The sequence below is a fragment of the Mirounga angustirostris genome, unplaced genomic scaffold (assembly GCF_029215605.1).
Source record: "Mirounga angustirostris isolate CCGP_5_RB_7025 unplaced genomic scaffold, mMirAng1.0.hap1 SCAF_13, whole genome shotgun sequence".
Lineage (NCBI taxonomy): Eukaryota > Metazoa > Chordata > Mammalia > Carnivora > Phocidae > Mirounga > Mirounga angustirostris.
This window is the reverse complement of record NW_026991721.1, coordinates 57,228,686-57,246,808: the sequence shown is the minus strand read 5'-3', so window position 1 is coordinate 57,246,808 and position 18,123 is coordinate 57,228,686. Positions and strand designations below refer to the sequence as shown.

At 51.9% G+C, this 18,123-nt stretch overlaps 2 protein-coding genes across 3 annotated transcripts in view; one reads left to right on the top strand and one right to left on the bottom strand.

The window, feature by feature from the left end:
- Nucleotides 1-1,227: 1,227 nt before the first annotated feature.
- On the top strand, nt 1,228-5,340 carry ART5 (ADP-ribosyltransferase 5). Of its 2 annotated transcripts, none has more exons than XM_045894326.2 (5): nt 1,228-1,669; nt 1,857-2,070; nt 3,031-3,760; nt 4,353-4,385; nt 4,474-5,340. In XM_045894326.2, exons 2-5 carry the CDS (start codon nt 2,014-2,016, stop codon nt 4,575-4,577), a joined length of 924 nt encoding a protein of 307 aa, XP_045750282.1. In that variant the 5' UTR covers nt 1,228-1,669; nt 1,857-2,013; the 3' UTR covers nt 4,578-5,340. The 2 variants fall into 2 exon arrangements, with proteins under 2 accessions (XP_045750282.1, XP_045750281.1); XM_045894325.3 differs by having other exon boundaries at nt 4,471-5,339.
- A 176-nt stretch (nt 5,341-5,516) lies between these two features.
- The window catches only part of XNDC1N (XRCC1 N-terminal domain containing 1, N-terminal like), a 40,104-nt gene continuing 27,497 nt past the window's right edge, over nt 5,517-18,123 (bottom strand). The window contains 9 exon segments of the mRNA XM_064576989.1: nt 5,517-5,743; nt 5,746-5,907; nt 6,774-6,903; nt 9,624-9,702; nt 9,815-9,927; nt 10,472-10,664; nt 14,141-14,233; nt 15,178-15,340; nt 15,426-15,626. Coding sequence (XP_064433059.1) covers nt 5,517-5,743; nt 5,746-5,907; nt 6,774-6,903; nt 9,624-9,702; nt 9,815-9,927; nt 10,472-10,664; nt 14,141-14,233; nt 15,178-15,340; nt 15,426-15,626 — 1,361 coding nt within the window.

The window sequence follows — 18,123 nt, the reverse complement described above, 5'->3', positions numbered from 1 at the left end:
GCTAGAACAACTGTCTCCGCACTGGGTTTGGTCCTGTGCACAGCACCCCTGTCCTCAGTATCTTTTTACTTTGTGTTCCTTTTATTTGAGCATGGAGACTCACCTAACGTGCAAGGAGAAATTTTCCCAGATTCAGGAGGCTGGGTCTGGCCAGCCCTGATTTGCTCTGTGATCTTGGAGGATTTTCTGCCTCACTCAGGGCTCCCCGGCTCAGTGACGAAATTTGACTCCATCTCTTGGGGACTTTCTTGGAGTTCCACATTTGGGGATGGGAGAAGCACTTCCATGTGAGGAGAGGACAAAGCCCTGATCCCAGTGGATCTGGTACCGGGGACTTGTTTTAGCAGGCCTGGCTCTCCCAGACCCTATCTTCTGTTCCAACAACTGCAGGTGCTCAGGGTCCTCCAGGGTGAGAGGCAGTCAGGATAAACAGGCAAGATGTGGTTTTTCACAGTAATGGTAAACAGTAGAGAAATGGATTTTCTAATCTAGGTGAGCTTCGGGATGGTCCATCTCATTGGAAGGGGACTAGAGTACTTGTATAGAGGCTGTGTTTGCCTGATAAGTGCTCTGGTTTTTTGGGATGACACTTGTCCCATCTCCCTCCCCACATTTCTCCAAGCCCAGGCACACAGTTTGTCTTTTTTGGTCTGTAGGAAGGATTTTTGGAGAAAGCAGGATTCTAGAAGAAGGAAATTCTTTATTTGGGCTGGCAGCCTGCGGGAATGGGGCAATGGGGATGGGGCTAAATGAATGAGCCAAACCAGGATGGAGGCCCTGAGGTTAAGTCTAACCTTCTATGCCCACCTCAGCTCCAGCAAGCAGCAGGAAGCATCTCTTAAATCCTGACATTTGGGACCCCCAACTCCCCTGACCACTTTGGAAGTAACCCTCCAACCCCCAGGGCTCAGGCTGCCAGAAAGCTGTCCCCAGAGCTGCTTACTGATTTCTCAACTGGTCCCTTCTCCCATTACTTCTGATTGGGCATCCAAAACTCAGAGCCAGGTTATTTATAGACAGGCCCACAGCAGGGGAGGGGGAAAGCTAGTGTTTATAAACATGGGGTCACCTGGGTCTAAGAGGTCCAGAGAGAGAGGGGCTGTGGAGGGAGACGGGCTTGCCCCTGAGGATGGGAGACAGAGAGCTGGTCCAACCCTACTGAAGGGAAGGGGGCGGGTGGGTGCACTCAGATGCTGGATCACGCGTGCCCCAATGCGTGGGCCATATGCAAATTGCATGCAAATCAGCGAGTGCACCAGCAGAGAGTTCTTGGTGGGCGGGACTCTCGTGGGCCTCCCGGGTCTAGTGGTCTGAGAGCTGGGGGTCCGCCAGGTCGGGGCCCATCGGAGGCAGAGGCCAAGTCTCACAAGTCCCTCCCCCCAACCCTGGTCTCCTTCGGAGCCAAAGCGAATTCTGGAGAAAGAACTCGCAATCCTAGGGAAGGGGAGGTACGCCCCTCGGCCCCTTCCCGCGCCACTCCCGCTTCCCCACCCCGTGTCCGTTGTTGCAGAAGAGAGGTGTCGGGTTACCGCCGCGGGGGCTATAGTTAGCCGCGGGACTTTGTTGATCGGCTAGAGTCCCGGGACAGCGCAGCACCCGCCGGGACTTAAGCCCCCCGCCGGCCCGAGCGGTCAGTGTTCCTTCCCGCCGTCGTCCCTGAAACTTCCAGGTGGGTCCCTGGCTCTCCGCCCCCTCCCCTCTCCGGGCGGAGCCAAATGATGGCTCCGCCTTTACCATCGCAAGAAAGCCCCCGAGCAGAAGACGCGGAACATGGGGGCTAGTGGGAATCTGGGGAGCGGAGCCCTGGGGTTGTGCGGGGTACACAATGAAATCTAAGGCCCCGCCCACTCCCTTAGGCCCGCCCTTGGCCCCGCCCACACCCGCTTGGGCCGGATCCTGGACGAGACCCTTCACACCCCAGAGGAAGGGACCCTGGTCTTTGTCTCCCAGCCCATCGCCAGTGCTGCCCTCTTCATCTGGACCTCGCCCACCCTTGAGTCGCCCCCAGGAAGGATGCTGGCGGCTTTGCTGATGGCTCTCAGCTACCTCGGCCTCCATGCCCTCTGGCAGGTAACTGGGAGAACCTACTACTGCTACAAAGGGAACAGGTCAGGGGCAGACCCGGAAGAGGTGGACTGGGAGGCTGACTCCTCAAAAATCTTCCCCACGTACTCTTCTCTAGGATCCCAGTCCTCTTAATCCTCTTCTTCTCAGGAACCTCCATCCCTAGAGGGAGCCCCAGGTTCTTACTATCTCTCCCAGAACCTCCACCTCCATACACTGGTCCTCTTAGGATCTTCCTTCATATCGTTCCTCCCCACGTCCTGTCTGCCCCCGCAGGCTCAGCCCAGGCAAACTGGCTTGGGCCACCTGTGTGCTGCCCTCCTGCAACCCCTCCCAGACCAGGGCTTGACCTCCTCCACCCTACCCCCCCCCCCCGCATGTTTTGGAATATGGGCTTCTAAAGCAGGAGAGGACTCAGGAGTCTCAGAGATTACAATGTCTTGGTGTGCTGGCATGAAGGGGGAAGAGAATCTAAGGATGGGGACTGGGTCAGGTCATCAGACATTGGCTGTATATTTGTATATCACCTGTATCCTGAGTCTTAGAGCCAGAACAGCGCTTGGAAGTCATCTAGCGCCATTTCCTACCAGGTGCAGAACTTCTCTAATGACAAAATGACCCCTTCACACTGTACGGAAGTGAAGATCTATATGCTGTCCTCACAATATCCCTGTGAGGTTGGAAGTATCCTCAGTTTATACGTGGAGAACCTGAAACTCAGAAAAGTTAAGAGACTAGCCCAAGATCCCACAGCTAGTAGGCAGGGAAGTCACAATTTGAACCCACGTCTGTCTCCAGTGCTGTGCTATTTAAGCCCTTGAGCTCTTGCCAAGTTGCATACACTAGATAGTTGCTCCTAGAAACGAGATACTGATGTTTCTGGACTGATCTGCCACCAGGGCCCCTGTCCAGTGCTCTGAACGTCTCCCCTTTCCTATGCGGCTCCTCTCTTTCCTACATTTGTAGGCTCAGGCTGTTCCCATCCTGCCCCTGGGCCTGGCTCCAGACACCTTCGACGATGCTTATGTGGGCTGTGCGGAGGAGATGGAAGAGAAGGCGGTCCCTCTGCTGAAGGAGGAGATGGCCCGCCACGCCCTGCTGCGGGAGTCCTGGGAGGCAGCCCGGGAGGCCTGGGAGCACAAGCACCGAGGGCTCCCCCTGCCCCCTGGCTTCAAAGCGCAGCACGGAATCGCCGTCATGGTCTACACCAACTCATCTAACACTTTGTACTGGGAGCTGAACCAGGCGGTGCGGACCGGTGGCAGCTCCCAGGAGTTCTACATGAAGCACTTCCCCTTCAAGGCCCTGCATTTCTACCTCACCCGGGCCCTGCAGCTGCTGCAGGGCAGTGGGGGCTGCAGCAAGGGACCTGGAGAGGTGGTGTTCCGAGGCGTGGGCACCCTCCACTTTGAACCCAAGAGACTGGGGGACTCTGTCCGCTTGGGCCAGTTTGCTTCCAGCTCCCTGGATGAGGCAGTGGCCCGCAGATTTGGGAATGTCACCTTCTTCTCTCTAAGGACTTGCTTCGGGGCCCCTATCCAGGCCTTGTCTGTCTTTCCTGAGGAGCGTGAGGTGCTGATACCCCCCCATGAAGTCTTCTTGGTCACCAGGTTCTCCCAGGATGGAGCCCAGAGCCTGGTGACTCTCTGGAGCTATAATCAGACCTGCAGCCACTTTAACTGCGCCTATCTGGGTGGTGAGCCATGTATGAGGGAAGCAGGACCGGCAGGGTGGGGGAAATAAGCTAGGACGCCCCTTCGGGACACCGGCTTGGTTCATGGGGGAGTTGAGGGCTAGAAGTCAGCTGGAGTTGCTGTTCTATGTGACAGGTTCAGCCAGCTTCTAGAAGGTCTTAGAAGTGTTTTCTGGATCTATGAACATTCTCAAGTGATTCTGTGAATGCTCTCAAAATGTTCTATCCGCTGTACAGTCTAATTGACCACAAGAACCTGGTTGAGGTTGATAAGCAGAGGAAAGTGACAGGGGTGCTGCTTCAGATCTCAGGAGGCCCTGGGCTTAATGGGGTTGACAGGCCGTGTATATGGTGTTCCTAAGTGCTGAGGCAGGGACAGATGGAGGAGCAGCAGGGGCCAGGCCGGGAGCGGTGATGGATCAGCAATCTGGGGAGATTTCCCAGGGGCAGGAAGAGGAAAGAAAGCCAGAAGTCAGCGTTTAGAAGGGAAGTTGGATTGAGAAGGGGAATGGCCCACACCAGGGCCTGGTGGGAAGGGAAGCTTGGGGTGTGAGGACCTATCCACGCGGAAGGCTCACCGTGCCGTCTGTTGCAGGGGAGAAGAGACGCGGCTGTGTGTCTGTACAAGGTGAGTAGCCCGCTGCCCCCTCCCTCAGCTGCTTCAACGCCCCCCAGCCCTGCTGACCCCTCGCCTTCTTCTCTTCTCTCTCCAGCAGGAGGGCAGCCAGATTCTACCCCCAAGGGGGACTTCTCTCTGCTTTCCTGGAAGACCCTGCTCTTTGCCCCTGGGGGCTTCCAGCTCTCAGGAGCTGGGCCCTGAAAGCCCAATGTCTGCCACTAGGAGTCCTAGGAACTCATGATCTTCCATTGAAGAAGGGGGCTTCGAATGGCCTCAAAGCGAGAACGTGGTTTCGGACCCAGCCCTAGCAGCCATTTCCCCAGGGATGGGGACCTACCCAGCCATCTCCCCTCCCAACCAGGATGTGGGGGGATCTGAGGCCCTGGCAGGATGGAGGGAGCGCTGCTATGTGGTAGGGATTCCCCGGGACAAGCAAGGGTGGTACTATGATGGCCACTCAATTAAACAGTATTGCAGTGTGGTGACATCACATTTCCTGACTGGTTTATTCCATGAGACTAGACCATCTACCCTGCTCTGGCCTTGTGAGACTCAAAGACTGAGGGACTAAAAGGATGACTTCTTGATCACTCCTAGACATGGTCCCCTGTGCAGACCCCTGTCATAAACCAGAACTTGCAAACCCAGGAGCTTTAACAGCCAGAGATTCCTCACAACCTCCCTGAAGGAAGGAAGGAAGGAAGGAAAGAAGGAAGGAAGGGGGACAGATGGATTCACTGGCCCATTTGTCAGATGAGGAATGCAAAGACAAGGAAGGAAGCAACTTGCTCAAGGTCAAAGAGTTAGTATTGAAACCAGGCTCCCTTCTTCCCAGTCCAGAACTCTTTCCTTGAAAGATTTGAAAGAACTCAAAGTAGGAGCCTAAGCCCCAGACACCTGGGACCCCACAGCAAGACATTTCTCTCTGTCCTGCTCCCACAAGAGTCCATTTCAAGGGTGAGGGGAGGGAAATCTCGAAACCTGAAGAGACAGAGGTTCTTACACACTCTGGAGGCATCTGACATCCAGAACAGAAACTTTATTGAGGCAAGTAAAGCAGCAGAGTCTTCTAAATGACACTTACCCTCACCCATCTAGGTGGCTCTACCTAGCAACAGAAGAAGGGACCCTCCCACTGCATCAGGACCCCCCCTTGATCCCCAAATCTTTCTCCTGGGGCAAGTCCCCTGCTGTCTCTGATTCTTGCTCCCTGTGCACTAACACGTGAGCTAGGGAGGAAGGGCCAGACTCTCCAGAAGCTGGAGTCCTAGACCCTCCAGCATCCTTAAGCCCAGTTTCTGAAGGTATCTGGGTCCCCACAATCCCTGGCACTGTCAGCTCTGGGGTTTCAGGGATGGGGGGCCCAGATTCTGGAAGCTGTTATGCACTCGGGTGATATAGCGACTGAGGATGCGGGCACCTTCGGGTGTTCGGGGTGTCCCTCCCTCTGCCAGAGTCCTCCGCACACCAGCCACCTCGCGTTGTAGGCGAGACACAGTCTTGGTCAGCTCCGTCAGTCTGTTGCCCAGGTCTGGGGTTTGGGGGAAGTTGTTGATGGGGAGGTCTCTCAGAAGATGAGCCTGCCCTGAACCACTTCTCCCCTCACAACAGAACCCCAGGGGACATCATGCCTATGGGTCCTGAGGGAGTAGAACTGGAGACAGTGAGAGACTGGTTCACAGGCTGGGGGTCAGGAGCAGGCAGAGTCTGGGGCAGATGAATCTGAATGGGACTCAGATGGTCATGGGTTTAAAAGATAGAAAGAAGGAAAGTTTTGTGGTCCAGAGAAGGGATCAGGAGTCACAGGGATGGGCAAGTTTTTAGTGGGTAGAGATTTGGTCTCTGCCCTTGTCAGCCCTGTTCCCGTCTACCCATCCTCAGGGCCCAGTTTGAATTACACCTCTGCTTTCTCCAATTTCTGGTCCTCTATCCTTCTACCTTTCCACCAGCGTCTCAAAATAATAGGTTCTCTATCTCCCTTGGGCTCCCATTGCAATTTGGTTCTCTCCTAACTAAGCCCTATCTGCCTACAAAGATGGTTTCTCTGTCTCACCAGACAGAAAGCTTCCCCCTCCCCGCCCCGTGTCTCTGCTCTACACATTCCCCCTCTCTCAAAGATAAGGCTGGAACAAAGGGGACGTGGTGATGAATGTTGATTGAATGAGTGAATTAGAGACTGAGTGAATGAACGAAAAATGAGTTAAGTGAGTGAGCCAATGGGTAAGAGAGTGAATGAGTCAACGAACACAGGGATGAAGGATTGAATGAAATGAGTGGAATAAATATCTGAATGGCTCAGAGTCATTGAGGAGGAAGGCCACACTGCAGGGTGCAAGCCTGGTGTTTGGTATTTATTCCCACAATGCAACGGGGAAGGCTTGGGGGTGAGCCACTAACCTTTCTGCCTGGTCTCCTCAAACTCCCGCTGGGCTGTCTCTATGTAGCGCTGTACCAGGGCCTTGATGACTCGGAGGCGGTAGGATCCGTTCTCTCCTTCCCCAGGCCCTGCCCCTGTCCCGGGATTGGCCTGGGATGGGAAGACCAGAGGGTGAGAGAGACTCTACCCACCCCGGCCATTCTGTAATCATTGTGTCCTCTCCCAGATGATAAAGGATGGAGGCCAAGTCTGCAGACGTTTCTGTCCTGGAGGCCACATAGCTAGACCCTGGTGCAGTCCTGGAAGGCAGAAGGAGGCCGGAGCTGAGCAAAGGCTGAGTGGAAGAGAGCTGGGGTGGGCAGGTGAGGGGTGGAGGGTGGTGCAGAGGGGGGTGGGGGGCAGAGACAAAAATGTTGAGTCAGGCACAGTTGAGTTCTCTCTCCTGCCACCAACCCTACCTTGGTTTTCTTGAGTTAGTCCAGGTTAAGCCTGACCTTCAAACGCTGCAGAGGGGGAAAGTAGGGGATGTGGGGAGGCATCTGCATGGAAATCATCATGTGAATTGGAATGATTGGTTTGGGGTCCAGGTATAGGCCCCGCAACAGTACCAAGAGGGCAAGCAGGACATACGGATGGGGCAGACAGTGGAGAGAGTACAGAGGTGTAGCAGGCAAAGGGCTAGACTGAGAAGCTTTGGCCCAAATCCCAGCTCAGTCACTTAGCAGCTCTGCGCCTCAGGCAAGTTATTCAATTTCTTCAGGCCTGAGGGTCTCCAAATTGAAGACAGAAGTGGTAGTAATGCCTACGTCTCAGGTCAATACTTCCCTGGCAGAGAGTAGGGGCTCTCTAAATGCTTAGGAAAGAATTATTTTTATCTAGTTTTATCTTCTCTCTAAATATTTTATAGTTAGCATATTTACTCATAAAAAAAAAAGCAAAGCATTTTATTAAATATTCTCAGGGGAAAGATGGGATTGACCAAGCTGGGGCAGGCAGAAGTATGAGAGAGAATGATAGGCCTTTTACAGCTACAGAGTATATAAAGCATTTTCCTTGTATAAAATAAGGAATAAGAACTTAGGGAGGCCGTTTCCTGAGGATGCAGGACAGGGGGGAAGGGACATCTAATTGGATCAGAAGACACTAGCGAGGTGGGGGCAGCTGGGAGAAGGGTGGGACTCCAGTGGGCAAGATCCCAGCCAGCTAGTGTGGGGGGATCTGGCTGGACACAGTGGCTCTGCCCATCCAGGACTGGGCACAGGCCCCGAGAATTGGGCACAACCTCAGTTGAAGAAGCGGAGTCTCATCCTAGGGTAGAGCAGCCCTGACAGACGGTCTGCACATAGGCATCCGGCAGCCTGGACAGGAACAGGAAGTGACTGGGGGAAAAGGGTGGTAATTCCAGAATTTGGAGGCAGAGGTCCATTAGGGTGAAGGAGGTGTCCACGTGGGATCGCCCAGAGCCAGGGAGTGGGGGGAATCCCGGGCGTTTTAGTGTCTGGTAAGCGTTCTGTTTTCCCCATGCTGAGCACATGCAGTTTCCTGTGCCGAGAACTCCCCTCTCCACTATCTGCCCACCAACCTCCTGTTTACCCTTCAGGGTTCTGTTCTGCTCTCAAGGGCTCTGGGAAGCTCCCTGGTTCCTGAGTCTGGATCCGGGGCCTGTCCTCTGTGCTCCAGGAGCGCGCTGTGCTTCTCTCTACTGTGGGCTTGTCCCGGGCAATTACCGTCCGTTTCCTTCTGCTACGCTAGACTGGCAGCACCCAGAGGGACCACCGTTCTGCAGATCTTTATTTCCAGTAGAGGTGTTGGTAAGTGTTTGTTGAACAAACTATGGACCAATCAGGGGATCCAGGGACCTCAGAGCTCCAGAGTTGGCCTATGGCCCCCAAAGAGCAGGCCCGGAGTCCCTGGCTTAGAGAGATCCTCAGGTAACATATTTTAAAGGGAACAGATAGGACCCCCTATGGACCTGGCCTTAACGCTGGTCTGAAATAGGCTGGGGCTCCCACTCCAAGCCTGGGTCAGGGAACAGATAGCGAGAGATAAGGGAGCCAGCCCTTTAGAGGCTCGGCCTCCTCTCTTAGGCCTCTATCAGCTGTTTAATTTCCCAGTTTGTGGGGCATTTTCCCTTGGTTTCTTAATTTTTTTTTTTTTTTTTAATGTTCAACTCTTTCTTGGCTCAGTTTAGGGCAAAGAAGTTTGTCTGAAGTCTGGAGCTTTTTTTTTTTTTATAAAAAAATTTATAAAATTTATTTTATTTTTCTTTTTTATTGTATAAAAAATTTGTGTAATAATAGTGATAAAAATATAATACTGAGGGGCACCTGGGTGGCTCAGTCAGTTAAGCGTCTGCCTTCGGCTCAGGTCATGATCCTGGGGTCCTGGGATCGAGCCCACATTGGGCTCCCTGCTCAGCGGGAAACCAGCTTCTCCCTCTCCTCCCCACTGTGCTCTCTCTGTCTTTCTCTCAAATAAATAAATAAAAATCTTAAAAAAAGCTTTAAAAAATAATACTGAAAAGGATTGCTTGGGGGAGTAGGGGTTTCCTGATGCTTCTATGGCTCAGCGGGGGCTGGAGCGGCTACGTAAGGCTGCAGGACAGGTCTGAGCCAAATAGGGTGCCCGTGGCTTGGGAGCAGGGCGGTATGGATTTCTGTTTAAGCCGGGTGACCCACGGTTGGAAATCTAGGAAACATCCAGAGCCAGGAACAGGGAAGGGCAGCCAGGTGCGAGAGGAGGATGTGGGAAATAGCTTTGTGGGGAACGTACCAGAAAGACAAAGGGTGTGCAGACAAACAGGCGGTGTAGACAATACAGTTGGAGGCCCGGCGTGACAAAGCCCAACGACAAGCAGAGGACATACTCACGTAGGTAGGGACTGGCCGATAGTCTGGCTTCTTGGTTTGGCAGCAGGAACAGCAACAGCAGATGAAGCGGAAAATTCTCCTGAGGGATTCGGAGGGGCTGGAAAGCGGTTAGGCAGGGGAGGGGTCTAGGGAGCTGGGCAGGGGCAGCTGGGTGCTTGGGAGGCAGGGAGTGAGAGCTCTGAGGGTATCACCTGAGCAGGTAGCAGGGGGAGGGCAGGATGTTGAAGGGCACAGGCAGCGTCAGGCGCTCCCGGAAGTAGGACAGGTGAGCGTGGAGCGATCGGACCTCCACATCTGTGTCATCCTGCGGCCAGGAGGCAGGGGCTCTGCAAGGGCCACTCTGGTACCCAGCCCTCCTGCCCGCCCCGTCTGCCCCCAGCTCCCCCGGTCTCCACGCCTCTTCTTCTGCAGTGTGCCCACCGCTGTCTTCTCCCCATTCCCATCTATCACCACATTCTCCTGCCTGGCTCCCCGTTCCCTCTCTTCCTCCCCATTGTCTTTCATCCTCTGACATCCAATTCCTGCCCAGGCTCTTCTCCAGCCACAAACCCTAGCCCCTCCATCTTCCCTGTCCCTTCTCGTGTTCCCATCTACTTTTCCACAATGCACCCTTCCTCCCAACCAAGAAGGAGAAAGAGCACCAGACTTGGGTCTGGAGAAACGAGTAGCCATTACTAAGACCTCATTTTGAAGATGAAGAAAATGAGGCCTGGAAAGGAACCCTTGCCCCAAACCACAAAACAAGAGCGGAGGCCGAGTGGGAACCCAAGTGTTTCGACTTCTTGCATTCTTTTCCTCTCCATCCCTGGGTCCCTTCTTCTCCCTGGCCTCAGCTGGCCCCGGCTCACCTCAATCTTCTGGAAGGAGTTGGTTATCATGGCAATGAGCATGTTGAGCAGCACAATGACCATGACGATGGTAAAGATGCCGTAGAGGGCCCGGCCCACGAATTCAGGCACCAGAAACTGAGGCATGTCTATGACGCTGTGCTCCTCCATGCCAAACATGGTCTAGAACAGAAATTGGAATGTCTCGTTGAAACTGGCGTGCAGGGCCGAGCAAAGGATAGGATGTGAGGGGCGGGAGGAGAGCCTGAGTGCCACCCAGACACGCTCCTCCTCACCCTCCAGGACTCAGCCAAGGGCGTTCTGATTCCATGAAGCCCTTTGGACCATCCTGGCCCGTACTGACTCTTGTTATTTCTGAGCTCACACTCATTTTTTCAGTAAACCAATATTTACTGAGCATATAGTAGAGCCAAAGGTGCTAAGGATGGTAGCCTTGAGGGAGTGGGGGCATGAAGACCAGTTAAGAAACTTGTCGTGGTTGGGGTGCCTGGGTGGCTCAGGCAGTTGGGCGTCTGACTCTTGATTTCAGCTCAGGTCATGATCTCGGAGTTGTGGGATCAAGCCCTGTGCGGGGCTCTGCGCTGAGCATGGAGCCTGCTTGGGATTCTCTCTCTCCCTCTCTCTCTGCACCCTCCCCCAGCTTGTGCATGCTGTCTCTTTCTCTGTAAAAAAGAAGAAAGAAAGAAAGAAAGAAGGAAGGAAGGAAGGAAGGAAGGAAGGAAGGAAGGAAGGAAGGAAAAGAGAAGAAAGAAAAGAAACAAAGAAAAGAAACTTGTCATGGTCTGGGTGAGATGGGATGGTGATTTGGACCACAGCAGCGGCAACTCCAGTGCCGCCTCTTCCAGGAAGCCCCTCTGAACTCCCTTCTCTACCCCCAGTGGAATGTGCATATCTGTTAGTCCCTCACAGACCCGACTACATTCTCCCTCCTCTTGCATTAATTTGTGAATCTGTCTTACTCCGTCCATCTCAGCGCCAGTTCAGGCCTTGATTACTGCAACCGCCCTTGTGGCTGGTCTCGGCTTCAGTCTCTTATTATTCCATCCTCCATGTGGCATCCAAGGTGTTCTTTCTAATAGCTGATCGGAGGTATTGTACTTCTGCTTGTCAAACTTTAAACGTTCCTAATTGCTCTCAGTCCAGATGCCTACCATGCAACCTCCCTGAGACGGTTAGCAGAAATGTCTTTGACTGAATTAGGTGTCACCCATGAATAAACAGCATGGGAGGGCTCATGCTGTCTGTGCCACCGTGCAGTGACCGGTGGCACCAGGACCCACGAAGCAGACTGGCATGAATGGTTGCTGCCCGTGGTGTTAAGATTCATAGTCGAAACTGTGCAAGTTCAGTTCCTTTAAGCTAGCATCCTGAACGTGGGATGTGAACAAAGGTTCTTAGTAAGAGAACTGGTCTGAATAAAGCCTCCATTTACACTGGAACCAATGACAAAGCCTTGACCAATATCCACAGGCCCTAGCGTGGCTCCTTCGGCATCATCAATAAAACCATCCCATAATTGCACTCATGAAGAATTTATAATGGAATCATTGCTTGAAAGGCCACCGGGAGCAACCTGGCCGGCCTGAGAAAGCCCAAGCTTCTCAGGAGGACATTCATGAGCTCTGTGACCTGGGGCTCTACCCTCTCCAGCTTCCTCTCTCTCAGGATTGCCTCCACATGCCAACCGTGGAAGACATCTTGCAATTCTTCAACCAGACGCCCCAGCTTTTCCCTTTCTGCCCAGGATGCCCTGCACCTTCTCTGAAGCCCATAATCCTTAGAGGTGGAGTCCAGATACTCCCTTTTCTATGAAATCTTTCCTGATTACCCAAGGCAGAGGAAGGGGCTTTCCCCTCTGGGGATCCTCAACATAAGCCCTCCTTCCTCACAGCACTTAGTGCCCCAGATTGAGCTTATTTGTGCACACTGGTTATCTTCGTCATGAGACTGGGTCTGGTTCACTGCCTCTGTCTCTGCTTTCAGTGCTGGGGACAGGACTTACCATGAAGAAGGCGTCAGTAAGTGGGTGTGAACTCAACAACAATAACAAAAAGCCCACCACAACTGAATGACAAAGTGAATGGGCATAAAATGTGGGCAAATGAACAAATGGACAGTGAGTGAGTGAATAAACAAATACAAGAATAATTGGCCATATTTGGGAAGAACTGAGCATCAAAAAGAATAATGAACTGTAATGGATTCTTAAAAAAAAGTCTTTGTGTCCTTAGTGACTTTCAGAAAAGAAGAGAGCACTTCTTTATAGAAGGACGCCACAAATAAATGTAGAAAGAACAGCAGTAGAAGATCACCAAGATTCATCTAGGGATGCTAAAGCCACAGTCAAAGTTGCGAGGGAACAGGTTAGTCACACGGTCTCCACATATCTTTCCGTTGCTAAAAGAGCATCCTTAGTAACTTTGCAGTGAAGAGGTTTGCTAGGCCAGTAGGCCTAGCTACACTGACATCTTCTGTCTCCTGATGTGATGCAGTGGAAAACCCACATCATCAACTAGGTTGTATTCTGTCAAAATTGCTTAACTTGAATCTTACCACAGGAACTAGTCTGATAAATCCCAACTATGGAACACTTGCTACAATATACCTTGATCTGTTCTTAAAAAAAGTTCATTTGTCATGAAAGACAAAGAAAAGGTAGAGGGTATGTTGCAGATTAAAGGAGACTAAAGAGGTAATGACAACAAAATGTAACACATGACTCCAGATCGGATTTCAGATTTTTAAAAAGCTAGAAAGACTTTTTCCTGGCAGGGGGATATGGGGGCGCAACTGGGAAAATCTGAGTAAGAACTGTACAGTAAATAATAATTTGGGATCAATATCAAATTATTTGTTTATTTTTAAATTTTTTTTGAAAGTAAGCTCTATGCCCAATGTGGGGTTTGAACTCATGACCCTGGGAGAAAGAATCACGTGGGATGTAGAGCCTACTTTAAAAAGAAAGAAAGAAAGAAAAATAAATAAATAAATTTAAGATTTTATTTATTTGAGAGAGAGAGAGAAAGAAAGCACGTGCGAGCACATGAGCGGGGGAGGGGCAGGGGGAGAGGGAGAAGCAGGCCCCCAGCTGATCAGGGAGCCTGACATGGGGCTTGATCCCAGGACCCTGAGATCATGACCTGAGGTGAAGGCAGACACTTAACCGACTGAAACTTAACCAACTGAACCACCCAGGCGCCCCAAAATAAATTAATTTTTTGAGTGTGATAATGGTTTTTTGGTTATGCTCTTAGGAAATCTCCTGAAATATTTAGGGATGAAATGTCATGATGTTTGCAACTTACTTTTAAATGTTTCGAGGGAAAAAAAAAGAGTAAGGAGAACAATAGATGGAGCAAAATGTGACAAAATACCATCAATTGATGGAGCTAGGTAAAGGGATTATGGGTGTCCACTGTGCTTTTAACTGTTTCATAGGATTGACAGTTTTCAAAATAATAAGTTTGGGAAGAAAGTGAGTAAATGAATGAGTTAACAAACAAATGAATAAGTGTGAATCAGTGAGAGAGTGAATTAATTATTGCCCAAACAAGAGATTAATTATGAGTGAATAGGTGAGGAAGGAGGGGAAGGCAGAGGTGATCACTAAGCTCCAGGCTTCTCCGTCCCAGACTCCCACCTGCCCATCTTGCTTCTGCCCCAGCATACTTGCCCAGCCGCTCTGTCTCCTGGTAGGGCACATAGATGCTGTTGAGACCACAAAGGAAGGCGGTCAGGATGATCATGAGGATGAACATGAACCTGGCAAGGGAGGGGAAGAGGAGGGGTCAGAGAAAGTCTTCACCTTGGGAGAAGTCAGGTTCTGGGAAGAGGGATCGGGCGATGCCCTCCCAAGCTCAGTATCTCTTGACAAGTATTCCGTTTGGACTATGAAGAATAGAGAAAGTCGGGGCGCCTGGGTGGCTCAGTCGGTAAGCGTCTGCCTTCGGCTCGGGTCATGATCCCGGGGTCCTGGGATCGAGCCCCGCATCGGGCTCCCTGCTCCGCGGGAAGCCTGCTTCTCCCTCTCCCACTCCCCCTGCTTGTGTTCCCTCTCTCGCTGTGTTTCTCTCTGTCAAATAAATAAATAAAATCTTAAAAAAAAAAAAAAAAAAAGAATAGAGAAAGTAGGGATGGGAAAGGAGAAGTCATTTAAAATCATGCCAGGGGCACCTAGGTGGCTCAGTTGGTTGAGTATCTGGCTCCTGATTTCGGCTCAGGTCATGATCTCAGGGTCCTGGGATTGAGCTCCTCGGGTTCTGTGCTCAGCAGGGAGTCTGCCTAAGGATTCTCTCCCTCTCTCCCTCTCCCTCTGCCTACCTCCCCCCCTACCCCCACTCATATGCACACGCTCTCTCTAAAATAAATGAATAAATCTTAAAAAAATAAATTAAAATGGTGCCAAAGCAGGAGCTCTTCCTTGAGAATGAAGGGTATTGAATTGAAGCAATCAAATCTGGGGATGGGCCAGTCTCCCAGGCAGGGACTGAAATGCTGAGATGTGGTTCAAGGATGAGTGAACCTTGAGTCCGATTGCACAGGATTTACCATCAGCAGAGTTAGAGCCAGAGGTGAGCATGGGTTAGGCTACAACAGGGGTGGGGTGGGGGAGGGGGAGCTGGGTGGCAGAGGGCTAGGGAATTTTACAAGGAGATCCAGTGGAGTCTATGACAGGGAAGGATGCTCTGAGCAGGGATAGTGTGCACCGGATCATGTCGTCAATCATCTTGCCAATGGAAATCTGCAGAGTGCCCAGTGACTCATGGGCCAGCAGAATGTAGGCCAGACGGGTGAAGCTGAGCATGCTGGTGACAGCAAAAAGCACCTCTGCCAAGAACTGGGGGTCCTCGGTGTGCCACTCACTTCGCTCTGTGCGGGGTGGAATGGGGGCTGAGGCTGAGAGCCAGGGGACAGAAGGGATCGGGGGATTCAAGCTGAGTCGGGGGGCACTCACCAGCCGCGGTGAAATGGTGGCAGGCAGCGCCATCCGGGGCATCCTGGCAGTGCGCGTGGGCAAGTCCGGCCAGAAGGAGGCACAGTGCGAAGGCCGCCAGGTACAGGGACAGGATGACCATGTCCAGGAAGTCCCACCAGTCCAGGACGTAACTGCGCAGGCCCTCGATCCACACCTCCTTGCACTCAAACCACAGGAAGCCTGAAGGAGGTGGTAGGGGGAGAGCTAGGTTATGGTGTGGGGGCACCTACCCACGGCGGGGGCAGAGAGCTAAACTATCACGGGGACAGAGTTGATAAAACATAAACATGCAATCTACGTAAGGACAAAATGATCCTCCGTGAAAATAAAAACACTCCTGGGGCGCCTCAGTGGCTCAGTGGGTTGAGCCTCGGACTCTTGATTTCGGCTCAGGTCATGGTCTCAGGGTCGTGAGATGGAGGCCCGTGACAGGCTCTGTGCTGGGTGTGGAGCCTGCTTAAAATCGTCTCTCTCCCTCTCCCTCTGCCCCTCCCCACCTCGCTCCTGTGCTCTCTCTCAAACAAACAAACAAATAAAAGCCTCCTGGCTGATGCAGACTCATCTATGGTGTGGCCTGCATCGATGACCCCAGGCAGCTGATATGTATAAACTATACCTGGGAGAGGCTGGGGCTGGGAGGGAATGATTTAAATCTGTTTCTCCCTGCCTTCCACCGAACAAATACTGGACAAATATTTCGAGAATATTGATTTGAAGGGGCTCCAGATTATCTGCCTGCTCTGAGAGCCAGACCTGGGGATGGGGGTGGTTATGGGAGCTGGACCCTATTAGCCAGGTAATCCTGCTGTATTGTACCCTTCTCCATTCCCTAGATACAAGTGTGTGCTGTTTCCGTCTGCCTAGAAGGCCCTTCCACACCGGTTTGAAGCTGGGCTCACCTTTATGGCCCAGGTCAAATACTACCTCCTCTGCGAAGCCTTCTCTAAGCAGGTGGGGTGAGTTGCCCCTTGCACTCGGCTCTCACAGCTTCCTTTAGATCTCTGTGATGCCATCAACCACGGGGCACTGCGGGATATCTCTTCCTGGGTCTGCCTCCCCTCACTTCCCCTGAACTTTGCAGCCCTTAAGGGCAGGGACTGTGTCTGATTCATCTCCTTGTCCACAGTGCACAGCGCAAGGCCTAGGAGTCACTATTAAACCAACATTCATTAAGCTGCTACCATGTGCCAGTGGGGCTCGGTGGTGAATAAGACAAATACAGCCCCTGGCCTCCCAGGATGCCAGCGAGGGAGACAGACAAGTAACCTAGTGGTTACAATCCAGTGTGGTAAATGCTCAGATTGAGCAGCAGAGGAATAGAGAGGCTGTTACGGGAGTGGTTAGAAATGGATCCTCACCCTGATTTGGGGGCCAGGGAAAGCTTCTCAAAGAAAGTGACCTTTAAGCTGAGTTTGGAAGGAGGGGCGGGGAGAGCCGGCCAGGTGACAGGGCTGTGTGGGCAGGGGCCGGGGCTGGGAGACTATCTCGGGAGCCTGGGGTAGATGTTGCATGGGTGGATGGAACCAAATTTAATCGATCCTGGCTTCACTCACAGTAGGGTAGCAACAAGCACTTCGTGCATGAAGAAATGCAGAGTTTGGTTTCTTAAGACGTTTCTTCCCCCATGGGCAGGAACAGAATTGGCTTTATTTCCACTTAGCATAGGTCCATCATGTTTAGTAAATCATTGGATGGGAAACTTTTCCTCTTGGACTGCTCTTGTTTTCTTCCCCAGAGTTTCTTGGCCAGGTTTCCTTTTGGTCATCAAGGCCTTGGTACAAGGTGGAGCAGTGGATTTGGTGGTGGTAGCTTGGGGAGATTTGCTAACTAAGCTAGAGCAGAATGAGGGGGAGGACAGCTGAGGAAGCGGCCAACAGCCCAGCCCGCCGAGCTGACCCGCCAGAGGCTAGGTAAGGCTCTGGGGATTCTCGTAATTGCCTTTGCTGAATTGTTTAAGAATACTTGATTCTGCTCTAGAAGAAAACTAATGGAATGAATGAAACTTATACACTGAGCATAGATAAGTTAGTTATTTGGGTGACATGTTGAACAAATAAAATGAGTAGAGCATATGTGTGTGAACATACATAGAAAGGGATGGGTAGACTCTAAATATTCACGATATACTGAATATACATGCGGCAGAAGAAGCTCTTAGGACTCACCAGCTTTTAAGTCAGCTACCCACTGGTAATACCCATTCTGGCCCTCTGTGTCCTCTGCACAAGGATTGCAAAGGAAACACAGAGCTGCCCATCAGGATGATTAGCAAGCTTCAGCTGTGGCCAAACGTATTTGCCCCCACGTCTCTCCCATAGATGAAGTGTTGGGGCCAGGCAACCTCTCGCTGTTGTAGCCCCTGCTTGGATCTCAACTCTGCTCCCCCTAACCACACCATCCTAAGCATACCATTTAGGGATTTAATAAACTGTATGAATTAGGCATCTCAATTTGGTCCATGAGCCATTCTGTTCCATGACTTTTGGGACCAGATTGCCTGATGGTGTACTGGTAGGCTACCATGACACCAGGGTGACTTCCCACCTGACACTATGGACCCGTGTCTTATTTGTGAGAGGATAGGGAGGTCCAGAGTGTTATCACAGGGATAGATCCCCTAACTAGGGGTGAACGGAAAAGGTCCTTTGGTGTGGGAGAGCCCAGGGGGGTTTGGTTA